At 40.5% G+C, this 13,967-nt stretch overlaps 2 protein-coding genes across 7 annotated transcripts; both read right to left on the bottom strand.

The window, feature by feature from the left end:
* Positions 1–1,224: 1,224 nt before the first annotated feature.
* malt2 (MALT paracaspase 2) lies at positions 1,225–11,090 on the bottom strand. Of its 6 annotated transcripts, none has more exons than XM_068320352.1 (17): positions 11,014–11,062; positions 10,641–10,837; positions 9,514–9,680; positions 9,231–9,352; positions 9,004–9,148; positions 8,620–8,807; positions 7,794–7,890; positions 7,535–7,585; positions 7,161–7,244; positions 6,861–7,064; positions 6,546–6,723; positions 6,387–6,461; positions 6,128–6,255; positions 4,895–5,047; positions 2,959–3,134; positions 2,720–2,857; positions 1,226–2,500 (listed from the first exon to the last, which is right to left on the bottom strand). In XM_068320352.1, exons 2-17 carry the CDS (start codon positions 10,775–10,777, stop codon positions 2,189–2,191), a joined length of 2,355 nt encoding a protein of 784 aa, XP_068176453.1. In that variant the 5' UTR covers positions 10,778–10,837; positions 11,014–11,062; the 3' UTR covers positions 1,226–2,188. The 6 variants fall into 6 exon arrangements, with proteins under 6 accessions (XP_068176455.1, XP_068176453.1, XP_068176452.1 ...); XM_068320351.1 differs by having other exon boundaries at positions 1,227–2,500; positions 10,641–10,900; positions 11,014–11,090; XM_068320349.1 differs by having other exon boundaries at positions 1,227–2,500; positions 10,641–10,922; positions 11,014–11,084.
* A 271-nt stretch (positions 11,091–11,361) lies between these two features.
* Positions 11,362–13,800, bottom strand: mrpl54 (mitochondrial ribosomal protein L54). Its single transcript, XM_068320085.1, has 3 exons — positions 13,609–13,800; positions 12,407–12,572; positions 11,362–11,945 (listed from the first exon to the last, which is right to left on the bottom strand). The coding sequence occupies exons 1-3, from the start codon at positions 13,739–13,741 to the stop codon at positions 11,813–11,815; spliced, it is 432 nt and encodes a 143-aa protein (XP_068176186.1). The 5' UTR covers positions 13,742–13,800; the 3' UTR covers positions 11,362–11,812.
* Between the last annotated feature and the right edge of the window lie 167 nt (positions 13,801–13,967).

The raw sequence follows: 13,967 nt of genomic DNA, 5'->3' as shown, positions 1-13,967 counted from the left end.
GCTGACAGAGTCATCTGTGCCCTGATAGGCAACCCTTCTCATTTGATAAATCTAAGAAATCTTGATGGTCTACCTCTAAAATCTTTTTTTTTTTTAAATGGTCCTGATTGTTTTGGCTTTTGGTTGGATCTGCATGTTGGAAACACCTCAGCCATCTGCTGTCTGTGTGTTCACTCAGTCTTCAAGAGTTTTTTCAAGTTCGGGCCATCTGGTGCTCTTACCTCTGAAAGCTTTTGCCATCTTTCTTTGCATAGACTCAGTTCTTCATGCTGCCATCTCCAAGGTCTCCCCATCAATGCCAAGCTTATTTGTAGCAGCTCTATTTCCTTATTGGCAATCAGATTGATTGTCTTAAACTTGAAAGCTTCATCCTCTGTATTCATTTGTGGGTTTTTCATGATGAGGGTGCGTGCATGAAGCGCGAAAGGACTGATCTGAAGAATTTAATGTGATTATGTTGCTAATTGCACATTTACGTTGGTCCACTGTGACCTGTTCAGTAATTTTGCTGATCTGATGCGACATGGCTAAATGTTTTGATGGCATTAAGCTTGTTAGCCTGTGAACATCCATAAATTAGCCACATCACTTTTTAAGCCGCAGTGATCAAAGCGTGTGAAAAGAGTAGTGGCTTATAGTCCAAAAAACACGGCCATCATACTGTGCATTTTTCCTATAAACCTCTTTTTATTCAAGCCTTCTTTCTTGGAGTTGTCTGCAGTCTTTAGCACTCAAACTGAAAGCCATCAAGTTCCTCTGACTGTGTCCGGGTAGAATGATTGGTCAGGAACCGGCCGGAGTCAAGATAGTCCTGATAGATGAAGAAAGTCCACACGAGAGCTGAGGGATGACGCAAACAATACAGCAAAAACAATGCAAACACTATAGACATTTCGCTATACCCATACTTAACTAGGCCTGTTTATTTTTTATTTTTATGCCTATTCATGATTTTCTATTTGTATATTCTTGATTGGTTATTTATTAATCTTTCTATTTGGTGTTGGTACTACTTTCTATGTGCTGGTGCTTTCTGTGTGCTTTCTGTGTTTTGTGTACTCACTGTGCTGTGTGCGACGGAGAAATTAATTTCCCTGATGGAACCTCCTTAAGGGATAAATAAAGTTATACTCTACTCTGACACATGACTCTTTGCCAGTCAGAGTCCATGAGCATAGTTGTGTGCCTCTACCCCACGTCCCCCAGGTTCAGTCACTCTGACCAAAATAAAACCATTCACAATAACAACACACACAATGCTAATTCGTTAACAATGGGGTTTAATATATTTACCAAAAAGCAGTAAAATCTAGATTTTCATTTAGATGTGTTAATCAGGTTAATCCATGAATTCAGGTGCCTTAATTTTCTGTCTGTCATCTTTTCTCATGAGTGATGGGGTGTGGACACCCCATAGAGTCAATTCTGAAATTCTTTCACAACCAGAACAAACTGAGAAATGATATTTAAATGCATTACAGATGGAGTTAGTCAATAGCCTGCTAAATGAGCACTACATGTCCCTGTGTACAGGATGTTTTTGTACTGATGAGCTTCACTGTCTTGGAATTATTTACATGTAATGATGTCAAATCACTTATCGTCATTCTGCTCCGGTTGTTTATATTACTGGCCAAGTTTGCTGTTGTTGCTCTGAACACTTGGAATTGAAAGCACCCTTCCTAATTTCTCTAAATAGAGTCAACCTTTAGTGCTGTAAACTTATAAAATTTTTTACATTAAATATTTGTATCACATTCGTTATGTTTCCATCTATTTTTGTATCCTGGAAATATAACCATTATGTCACTCCATGTAACACAAGCCCACAGGTTTTCAGTGGGGTTGAACTCGGCACTCATCGCTGACCAAAACTTAATAAGTTAATTTAGCAAGGTTGTAATTATTAACAGTAAGTTTGATGAAAAAATCAATTCAATGTGACCAAATTTCATTGAGAATCAGCATAGCAATATGAAAGAGGTGATCATTTTTCCTAGATAGGGCCAGAATTGAGAGGTGCATTACAGAAAATACTGTAATTTATAGTAAAGAATCCTGTGCCAGCATTGCAAAACCAAATACCCCCCAGCAGTTTTGGTTTATGATTTATCGTTTTGTAGGCTGAGGTCCAATCCCAGTTTTCCATTCAAAATTAAAACTGAACTGCCTTTGTAGTTTGTTTCTTTTAAAATACACTGGCAACAAGGGGTTGAGGAGCATCAAATACTTCAGGACTATCAGTCTCCTCTGGTACGCTGGCACTTCTGGATGAAGGCGGTGAAGAGTGAGTAGAAGATTCTTTGTCTGTCTGTGGAAAATTTGTGCATTTCTTTGGGACAAGAGATAAGGATCCAGAGCTGGCACGAGGCGATCGTGGTTCATACAGGTTGAGTTTGGACACCAGTGGTTTCCCGACCATCACCTGTCGCCTTTCCTGAACCTCTTCATCCACACCGGAATAGATGTAATGAAGGCAGACGGTGAATATCAGCTCTCTCTATAACGACAAGGGAAAGCAACATATATTTTTTCAGCTTTAGGGAAAAATGTTAAAGGTTTTGAAGGTTGTGACTGCTGATACCTCTTTAAAAGATATATGAATAAATAATGGTCACATTGATATTATGTGCAATATACAAGTTATTAATCTGAAAGTAGAAAATTTATATTTCCAAATCACAAAAAAGACGTATGAAGACAATGATAAGAGTCTGACCCTGAGTCTCTGCAGGCCGCGGACTCGCGTGTAGAGACATGAAACCTCTGGTGGAGGAACCTCTTCCTCGATCAATAATAAACTACCGGCTTCAAGCAGAGTCTTTTGGTTACTCTTCTTCAGATCAATGTCCACACCCTTCAAAAATAACAAAACACAATGGATAAGCATCCACGTTAATAAATAAATGTGTTGGGAAGAAGTCTTTGTGCATCACTAAATTTGAAAATGTCTATAACTGATGTCAGCTGATAAACCTCTGGGAAGTCAGTGAGCTGAGCACTGCAGGAAACAATTTCTCTGGGCCTCTCAAGTATCCGAGTGTAGATGACCATGATGTTAGAGAACTCTGCTGCAAAGCCGAGCTGGACCTTCACTCCACAGTCAAACTGAAGGTAAAGGCTTTTTGGTAAAACTGTAAAAAATAATAATTATATATACACACACAGTATATATATGTTTACAGTTGTGTTCAAAATAATAGCAGTCCAACATGAATAACCTGTTTTTGGTAGAAATTATACTACTGCATGGCAAATAATTTACCAGTTGCTGTAGTAGGGTCATAGAAAACCAACAGAGCCAACATTCATGATATGTATGCTCCTGAGTCTGTGGAATCGATTAATGAATTGAAGGGGCATGTTCAAAAAAATAGCAGTGTGGAGTTCAATTAGTGAATTCATTCAATCTGTGAAAAAACAGGTGTCAATCAGGTGGCCCTTATTTAAGGATGAAGCCAGCACATGTTGCTCATGCATTTCTCTCTGAAAAACCTGAGAAAAATGGGTCGTTCCAGACATTGTTCAGAAGAAAAACGTACTTTGAGTAAAATGTTGATTAATGAAGGGAAAACGTATAAAGAAGTGAAGAAAATGATGGGCTGCTCGGCTAAAATGATCTCCAATGCTTTAAAATGGAAAGCAAAACCAGAGAGACGTGGAAGAAAACGGAAGACTACCATTCGAATGGATCGAAGAATAGCCAGAATGGTGAAAAGTCAACCAATGATCAGCTCCAGGATGGTCAAAGACAGTCTGAAGTTACCTGTGAGTACTGTGACAATTAGAAGACGCCTGTGTGATGCTAATCTATCTGCAAGAAGCCCCGACAAAGTCCCACTGTTAAAAAAAAAAAGACATGTGCTGAAGAGGATAAAATTTGCCAAAGAACACATTGGCTCGCCAAAAGAGAAATGGAGAAACATTTTATGGACGGATGAGAGTAAGATTGTTCTCTTTGGGTCTAAGGGCCACAGACAGTTTGTCAGACGACCCCCAAACACTGAATTCAAGCCACAGTACACTCTGAAGACAGTGAAGCATGGTGGTGCAAGCATCATGATATGGGGATGTTTCTCTTACTATGGTGTGAGGCGTATTAATCGCATACCAGGGATCATGGATCAGTTTGGATACATCAAAATACTTGAAGAGGTCATGTTGCCTTATGCTGAAGAGGAAATGCCCTTGAAATGGGTGTTTCAACAAGACAACAACCGCAAACACACCAGTAAGTGAGCAGCTTCTTGGTTCCAGACCAACAAAATTAAAGTCGTGGAGTGGCCATCCCAATCCCTGGACCTTAATCCGAAAGAAAACTTGTGGGGTGACATTAAAAATGCTGTTTGAGGCAAAACCAAGAAATGCAGAGGAATTGTGGAATGTTGCCAAATCATCCTGGGCTTGAATACCTGTTCACAGATGCCAGAAGTTGGTCGACTCCATGCAACACAGATGTGAAGCAGTTCTCAGAAACAGTGGCTATACATCTAAATATTAGTTTAGTGATTCATGGGAATGCTGAATCCTGGATATTTTTCAGTTTATACAGTACATATGAGTTTGTAAAGTAAAATAGAGACTCTGCTATTTTTTTGAACAGCCCAATGTTCATTTTTCTTCATTTTCTGTAAAGTAATTAAAGAATTTCTGCATTTTTTCTTCATGTTTTGATTTAGAATATAATATGCAGTGTTCCCAATGCATGGAAATAAAAACCATTATAAGGATTTTGGGCTTTACTCAATTTTTTAAACAGACTATTATTTTGAACACAACTGTATATAATATATATATATATATTTTTTTTTTAATTAAAACACATTAACAAAGTTGATTTCAAGCCAAAATTGAATAATACCATAAATAATAAGTAAATTTGTGGAACGTGTACCGTGCGCTACGGCCCACTGCAAATTTCGGGCTGAACTGGACGCAGAACAGCGATCGGAGGCCTCGATGCTGTCGGTGAGGGAACGCCGCTCAGACAGATTGCTGCGTAGCTCCAGAGCTTGTCTGCCACGGGTAATCTTACAACGACCCATATCTGGATTCAACAGGTTCAACACACAGGGCAGTACATTTGTCTATATTTGCCCTTCACACAGCAGTCATGACATTAGCACCTTTGTAAACCTATCTGTAGTGTGCTTTTTCTTCATTATAAAGGATCCTACAGACAAAATTGACATCAGTGGTGCAGCAAACCTGAAAATACCGCACAGTGCTTTGAAGCATTTCTCTGGTAATTGATGTTTTCCCCACATTGTTGTGCACCATACGAAACATGGAACAGGCTACTTATCTGCTGCCATATTACAGACGGCACAGCAGGAAATGCAGGGACAAATACAATAATAGTAATTTAACATTTTATTGTAGGCGTGTCAATCGGTGGTTAAATGTCTGATCCCCAGAGACCTTACCCAAATCTTCCTGTCCTCAGGCTCCTGTCATGAGGTGCTGCAGTTGTGACAATAGTACTTACAGTAATACTACAAAAAAGTGTTAAGAGTACAGGCTCCCGTGGTAGTAAAACACATTATAGGAATGTTGAAAGCAGCGTTTGAGTGGAGTTAGAAATGTGATTGAACTAGAAGAAATGAACATGCTTCAGCTGATGAGCATCCATTGTACCGGTGCAAAAATATCTCGTCTTGGGATAGGGTGGGCAAGACCAGATCCACATGTTGCATCCTTCACAGGACCACTGAATTCTCAGAAAAGAAGATTGCATTTGAAATAGATTGTGAAAACAGATGTTGTACGACTGTAGCACACTGGTCTACGGTAAATTCGAAGGTAACTAACCCTGAATTGAGACAGCTATTAACTAATTTCCTTCAGCCAACGTCCACAAACATGTCAGACTAAAAAGAACATCAGAGCTGCTGCTGAGGTGAAGGTATGATCACACCTATCTTTTGGGAAATTCTGATTCCCTGAATTGGCACATACGTATGTGTGATTATTGGGGTTAAATTAAGAATGAAAACAAGCAATATAACAGGCTGGAGGAAAAGCACAGGAGTCAAATATTAAAAATGTGCAGAATCCTCACTTTATAGTGTGTCTAGTCGGTGCCTTCATTGAGAAGCCTTACACTTCATAAGTGTGATCGACATACCTTCAGCCACTCTGTCCAGCATGACTGTGACTTTCTCATCTTCACAAACGTGTCGTTTCAGGAAGCTTATGAAGATGCCGTTGGACACGTCCTGGTTCTGCACTTCGTATGCTTCAGCGTCTACACACCTAACACAACAAGCTAAACATGAGGGACACTTTCTACAGCTGGGACAGTGAGTGAGATGTACTATAGGTTTGTGCTGATTAAGTGGATTTGCTGTAAATAAACATGAACATGTAAGAGTCAGTCAGCTTACGTAGCGTATCCAAACACTATATTTGCTGTCACTTTCATTAGTCCTGGATGTACGATGATATCATCATTTGGATTTCTGAAAGTTAATACAATAGATGATCTTATTTCAGCGTGACAAAAATTCAGATACCCACATTAAAAAAAAAGAACTGGTGAGCACCTTTTGCGGCACATGTCGAGTAGGAACACATTGAGTCCAGTCTTCTTCTCCTGCATCCTGGTCAGTATGTTCTGCACGCACAAGCAGTGCTCTGATGTGTAGGAGGCTGGAGCATCAATGGGAACCATAAAACTATTGCCATAGTTCTCATATCCATGACCAGCAAAGTATAACAAACCTGCAGAACAAAGAAACTGCAGTGTTAATAACTGAACTGCATCTTTAATATAGTGTTAAATAGCATGTAAACCATTGTCTACTCTAGACCCTCAAGGCTGCTCAGCAGCTCATCCTTCAGATTCACAATTCGGGTACCATAGACTCCCTGGTCAAGCAGCTGGAGGAATTCTGTAACGGCGCTGTGCATCTCCTGCCAGTTGAGGTCAAGCAGAGAAACCACTTTGAAGTCCATTTGTCTGAGCTGGTTGGTCAACTCGTGAACATCAGCGATGGGAGCACAGAGCTGGAGGTGGTAGAGGTAGTTCATGTTCCCAATCAGGAGAGCAACTTTGTCTGTTGCTATAGACAGAAAGACCAGGGATTTCAGTGTTCCTGTTAATATTTATATCTTGATGCTACATTGTGACTGCAGGTGTTCGACTGCTCAAAACTCACCTATGAAATTCCTTGTTGACAGAGGTGACTGGACTACCTCTGGAGTTTCTGGATCAAAGGTTGACCTGTGGACTTTCTGTGAGTCTGTCAACACCCACACCAAAAAATTTAAACACCATAGAAAATCCTGACTGTCAGCTTAAAGTCCCTTTGAGATTTCTCGATATTACTGCTGGTTAGTCACATATTATACTGCACTACTTATTTGTTATTATTGCAAAGAATCTAGTCATTAGTTTGAAGAAGTCAGCACATGCACACACACAACCTAACAAGAAAACAAACAAGAATCAGGTAGAAGTTCTATAATAAATTCTGCCCTAGTTCCTTTTTTCCTTTTTTATTCAGATTTAATAGCAGTATAAAAAGAATACCTGAACCACGATCAAACTCTACCCAGGAGCTGTAGGTGATGGAACTGGGCCCTGAGTGAAAGAGCAAAAAAGGAGTTTACTGCAAAGCACTTAAAATTAAGAGATCAAATATGACATGGAGCATACAAACATTTTAGTCTGAATGTTTCTCCTAAAGTAATATTAGTAATACATTTTCTGAAAGTATTTTCTTTAGACGTGTTCCTATATTTAATTTCACAGTCTGTGTATAGAAAATGTAAATGTCCCTGGCTCTCACCGATGGTGACCAGCGCTGTGTCGGTCCACGCCTCGTGATACAAATTGAACACTCTGCATCGGTACCGTCCTCTGTGTGCTGTGGTCACACATGGGATCTACAGGAAACACAAGGATAAGCTATATATATATATATATCAGCTACACATAGCGTACTAATAAAGAGACAAAATTGGATAACTATAACTGTATTTGATTAAAACATCTTGATTCCTTAATCTTTTCTATTTTATTGTCTTTTATTGTCACATCATGGTGATAAGATTTCAAGTTTAAGACTTAAATCAAAGTCCTGAGAAACTTTTTATCTACTAAATCTCTAAACAAACAGTTGGTGATTGGGTTTAATAATCTCAATGATCTCAGAATTATGTTTTAATTTAAAGAATACAAAACACACATATTTGATACTAAATGGTGACACACAAAATACAGACACAAACAAGAGATGAATGAGACATTGCCAGTTTTAGTTCACAAATAGAAAAACAGTTACTTTTACGAGGTGAACCTTTATTTCTGTTCATGACACCCAGTGGATGATGTTAGTTGTTTTTTTAATCATTTATTTGGTTTAATTCCATTTCATATGTCAATCTTATATGTGATAGGTATATCAAAGCAGAATGACCATAAATGACTGACTGACTGACTGACTGACTGACTGACTGACTGACTGACTGACTGACTGACTGACTGACTGACTGACTGACTGTCTGACTGTCTGACTGACTGACTGACTGACTGACTGACTGAATGAATGAATGAATGAACGAACGAACGCTATTTCAAAAGAACAAATCAAATAGAGTACATTACACACGTACCTTGACGGAACTCGTCTTGTGCTGCTTCATGGGCACTGTGTCGTGGTGCCACTCGTACTGTGCAGGGGGGTTGGCCTCTGCTCTGCACTCCAGAAGTACAGTGTCACCCTCCGATACAGCCACTGACTGAGGCTGGTGGGTGATGAGCAGCCCACTCACAGACCCAGGAAACAGACTGCTGCTGCAGCCTGAGATGACAAGAGTTACACAGACATTAAACTTCAGCATTTCTATGAAGGAGCTGTCAAAATATAGAGAAGGGGATTAAACTGCTAACCCTCTGGTGAATGATTGCTCAACCCCTGAGCCACAGCTGCTACTACATCTCATCAAATGTGATGATGGAATTTAACAAACACAACGAATGAAGAGGGTGAGAGATACCTGCAGAGTGGACGATGCAGATATGAGCCCACTGGGAGAAGATGCAGTTCACTCCATGGCTGACTCTGCAGATATAATGACCCCGGTGGTCTCTGGTTACAGGACACAGAATGAGATCTGGCGTACTTCCTGTTTTGTCTAGAATCTAAAACAAGATGTTGATTTTAGAACTAAAAATTGATGATGTTTTTCTACATAATTCCATTGTCATTTTATGTTAGACTGACCTCCACTTTGCCTCTGAACCACTGGTAGTTGAGTCCAAGAGGACCAGAGGCTCTGCAGGTCAGCACCAGCCTGCTGCCCACTGTGACCTGCTGGGACTGTGGCTGCACTGTGATCTGGATCACTTTGGCCACCAAAACACACACACACACACACACACACACACACACACACACACACACACACACACACACACACACACACACACACACACACACACATTATGAGTAAGCCCTCGTTAAAACCAAAGCCAATCATCTCAGGATGAGAGTTGATTTGTCTTACCTGTGGAGGTGAGGTACTGCACAGCTTCCTGATGGCCCATCTTCATCAGGCAGCAGATCAAGAAGCTCAGGGAGCAGGAGCGATCAGCTAGCTGGGCCAGGAGGGCACGTCCTGGGCTGCCTGAGGCGCTCAGCACCTGGAGTGAGCAGCTGGTCAGCTCACTCTCACTGAACAGAGAACGGAGTGTCAGTAGAGCTGCTGACAGTTGCTGGGAAAGGTCCAAAAAGTTTGCAGGAATGTTCAGTATTATATTCCAGGGAATTACCACATTCATCTCACTGGGACCCCAGTAAACTGTTAGATTCAACCTCTAACAACCTTCAACATTTAGCTGAGAATTCATTTAAATAACTAATGACAGGAACCTTGTGTTATTTTTTTAATCAACAACGTCAAATCATTGTTTTTTGCAAGAATGTGATCTCATGTTGCAGAATTAAACAAGCTCAAAAAGGATGCCAAATTGTGTTCATTTTTAAACCAACCATGGGTGAATGATGGTCCACACAGATTAAAGTGATGGTCTTGAAAACAGAACTACTGTAGTGTACACAGACAGAATGTTGACTCAGATGAACACTTGCTCTTTTGGAAACTGATTATTATTCAATTTTTTACTGATAACTGACAGCATAAGCTAACATTATATATATGCTCGAGCCAGAACATTGTCAAGTCCACATATCACCCTAATGACAACTTAAGTTGGTTAAAGATAGCCATGAACCAAAAGACGGTTCACTGGATCTTCAACAGGATTATCCAAAACCTACAGAACCGATTTCTGTGGAACCTGCTGTGAGGAGGGTTATTGGGCTGAAATGGGCCTACCAAATATTGTTGCAGACACAGATAAAGTGGTGAGTCCAGGAGTTGAGGTTCATGCTTTTAACAAAGTGAAATAGGGTGTTTTTTAATGTTATAATTTTTATAAAATTGTCAAGGCAATTGGCCTCATTATGTTCATTTTTCATGTTAAACACTTAAAAAGTCATACAATACAGGCATATGTGTATGTTTTCAAATGAGTAGGTTTGCCATGAACACGTTATTTATTTATTTTTTAACTTATTTATTTTTTAAGGATTCATTTCCGCCACCCTCCTGTGATGCGTTCAATGCCTCACCTGCACCGGAACTTCAGGTTCTCCGACACGGCGCTGGCCAGCTGCCTCCACCCGCACGCGGAGTTGTCCAACATCTTTGACAGCTTGTTCAGTACATCTCCTCCCAAAGAACCCATGCTCATTCCAGGCTCCTCCATTTTTGTATTTGTCACTCTCCGAACCCGAAACTCTGATGGCTGGCAGCGGTGCGTGATGGTCTGGAGTCAGGGTACATGCGGGTTTATCCAGCCGCTCACTACCAAGCAGCTCGTACAGATCTGCTGGGGTTTTCCCCGAGGACAGCTTTAGGAAAATCGGCCTGTGGTTATAGGCACACGGCAGAGGAAATTACCAAACCAACAGCATTTATTAAAAAAACCCCAAAGAAACTTACCTTTTTCAATAGTAAACTCAGACGGAGTTAGATGTAAACCGTTTTCCACACCTTCTGACCTGAGGTCACTTGGTTCCCCAAAAGGTTTTAATTTCGGTTCCTTATTCCTACCATCAATCATTTGCATGAAAGCTGATCACATTACAGAACTTCTACAAAAAGTTTTTAATGTCATCGTAATCACAGGGTGGAACCCCGCCCACCCCAAATGCTTCTCATGAATAGCTTGAAAGAGATCTGACATTAACACGTTTCTACAGTTTATGACCCTTTCATGAAAGGTTCCTCATGTGAAAGGGGAACCATTTTCAGGTCATAGCAAAACAAAAGCCACAACTGACAAAAACAAATGGTACCACAGCTGTTTATTCTGTATAGATTTATTCGGGTCAGCAAATAACACAACATGAAAAAAGGCTTTGCGCATATTCCTCTGTAAATCTACACAAATATAAAAAAAACAGAATCTTTGAGGAAAATGACTTGACGCGATGAATAGTACGTAAAACAAGCATAACTATATTGGTGAAATCTCAACATTCATACAACCGACACCGGGGCCACTGCATGAAGACTGACACATTAAATCTTCAGAAAAACAAACATTTCCATAGTTTTTCCTCATGATTTATGGCCTACTCAGGTCATCTTTTGGAAATCTCCCCTCAGCTTTTAACATAATCAAAAATGACCTTTCTTTCTGTTTTCAACCATCGTCACGAGACACCATTCCAGGTGGTCCAGTCTACAAAATCAGAAGTGAGTTCAGGCAGGGACCGTCTGTCAGTCCAGGGAATGTCTAAACCTTCATCCCTTTTCGTAGTTTGTTGGAACGCCAAATGTTTTCCTTCCTTAAACGTTTCCAGTACATCCAGTCTTCTGGGTCTAGCTCGTGCAGCTTTTTGGCTGGACCCAGATTCAACTGGTACAACCTGAGAGAATGAGAGGGGATTCACGTCAGTGGGGACAGATCAGACGCAACTCTGTTTCGTCCATAGTAATTATTATATTTTTACGATGCCACACATTATCAATCTTGTGCTGCCATGTCTGTGGTTTACTGCGTTTCCCACACTTAAGCAAAGCAACAAGCTTATTAGTCTTTGTTTAGTATGTGTAGAGGGCAATACTAGTAGTGAGGTAAAATGAGCAATCAATCCAAATTAATATCCTGAAAAGATTTAATTGACTTCAATAAATCCAAAATATACATTAAAAATCATCTCATCGGTATGAGATGTGTTGTTAACATTTACTTACTTTTACACTCAATTTACACACATTTCAAGCGACTAGAAATATAAGAACTGACAAAGTCCAGCAGAACTTAGTTCTGATTAAAAAATCTTCAAGTTAGGGAAAAGTGGTAGAAATAAGGCATGTGTCTGACTACCATTCGGGGTACTGCTCCGGAGGCTTCAGCTGGGGGTCTTCTCCTTCCTTGAAGATGTTGACGCCGACTGCATAAGTAGTAAGTCTGACAGGGTCTTTACACACCTCTGGGCCTTTAAGCTCTACTTTCACTGCACCTTTGCCTTTTCCTTTAAAAGATTTAAAGGCTGCAAAGAAAGAGAATTCAGTTATATTCATCGCCATAATCAAAGTTAAACAAAGTAGATAGTGACTGGTGCAATGTGATCGAGACAATAATCGTTTAGAAGTTCACTTAATAGAATGGACAGATAAAGGTGGGGAAGTAAGAAAGAAAGAAATCAACTTCATTAATCCCCGTCAGGGAAATTATTTGTCCATTCTAGTATTAGTTCTGGTTAGTCACATGCATATATGTGTACATACCTGTGACACACACACACACACACACACACACACACACACACACACACACACACACACACACACACACACACACACAAGGGCCCTGTAAGCATGAAAGTGATGAGGGGCAGAGAAGTGGACAGCTCCTCTCTGGTGTCCCCAATGACTAACTTGTAAGGGCATGGTGCCTTGCTCAAGGACACCTCAACAGTGTCGCTGGCACCTCTCCACTGCCAGTTCACACTCCAAAATCCAAACTTTTTGGCCCACATGGGTCTTGAACCACCCACCGTCCGGTCCCCAGCCCTAGTGGACTCAGCGACTGTCGCCCCGGGTGGAGGACTTATTCGATTTCACAATCTGCTCTGTTTTTGCCAAAATTGAGAAATGGCCACGTTTTGTGATGATAACTACGAAAAAAGCTTCGTAGTTGAATCACGTTTGGTTGTTTTTTGTGAGTCCTGTCTTCACCAGCTCGAGCTGTGCCATCTGAGGATCTGTTTTCAACTCTCTTTTGTAACCAAAACCAACAAACCAATGTTTTGTTTTTTTATATACAGCAGCAAATCTGCAGATAACCACAGCGTTGTGTTTATTTGCTACGTTTGAGTTTTACAACATCACAATGGCAAATGTCGACCTTTTATTTTTCGCTTTCAGACATGGATGAAGGTGTTGACTAAGTCATAATAACTAGGGTCATATGTGATCAGTTATCGGCCAATTCAGAACCGAACAGTGACATTTAACAGTTTCCTGTCTACGACGCTGTACTAAGTATACAGTACTGTCGTTCTTGTTCATGTACTCTTTACTCACCAGGTTTAGCAGCATATCCGCGTGTTTGCGTTGTGTTTAATGCGTTCGCCCTGTACAAACACGTCATGCTGTTGGATGTGATGCATTTTGTTAAGGTAACTATCCTAGATAAACTGTAGCCTAACATTTTCATGCTGTAGTTCAGCTACAGATTGCAGCCCTCTATGCTACAGTTTGACATTCAATGCGAAGTTCGGCTACATCCGTTTTCTGGTTGAAATTCAACGCCGTAAAATTGTTACACCGCCACCTCTGGCCGGAAGAGCGTACTACAATACTGAGCTTGTGCGCGGGTTGTAGCCTCCAATTTGTAGGCGTTTCTCTTTAACCCACCAGGCGGCAGCACTGCTGTTTATGGC

The sequence above is a fragment of the Antennarius striatus genome, chromosome 7 (assembly GCF_040054535.1).
Source record: "Antennarius striatus isolate MH-2024 chromosome 7, ASM4005453v1, whole genome shotgun sequence".
Lineage (NCBI taxonomy): Eukaryota > Metazoa > Chordata > Actinopteri > Lophiiformes > Antennariidae > Antennarius > Antennarius striatus.
Note: the sequence above shows the minus strand (reverse complement) of the source record. Positions and strands in the feature narration are given on the sequence as shown.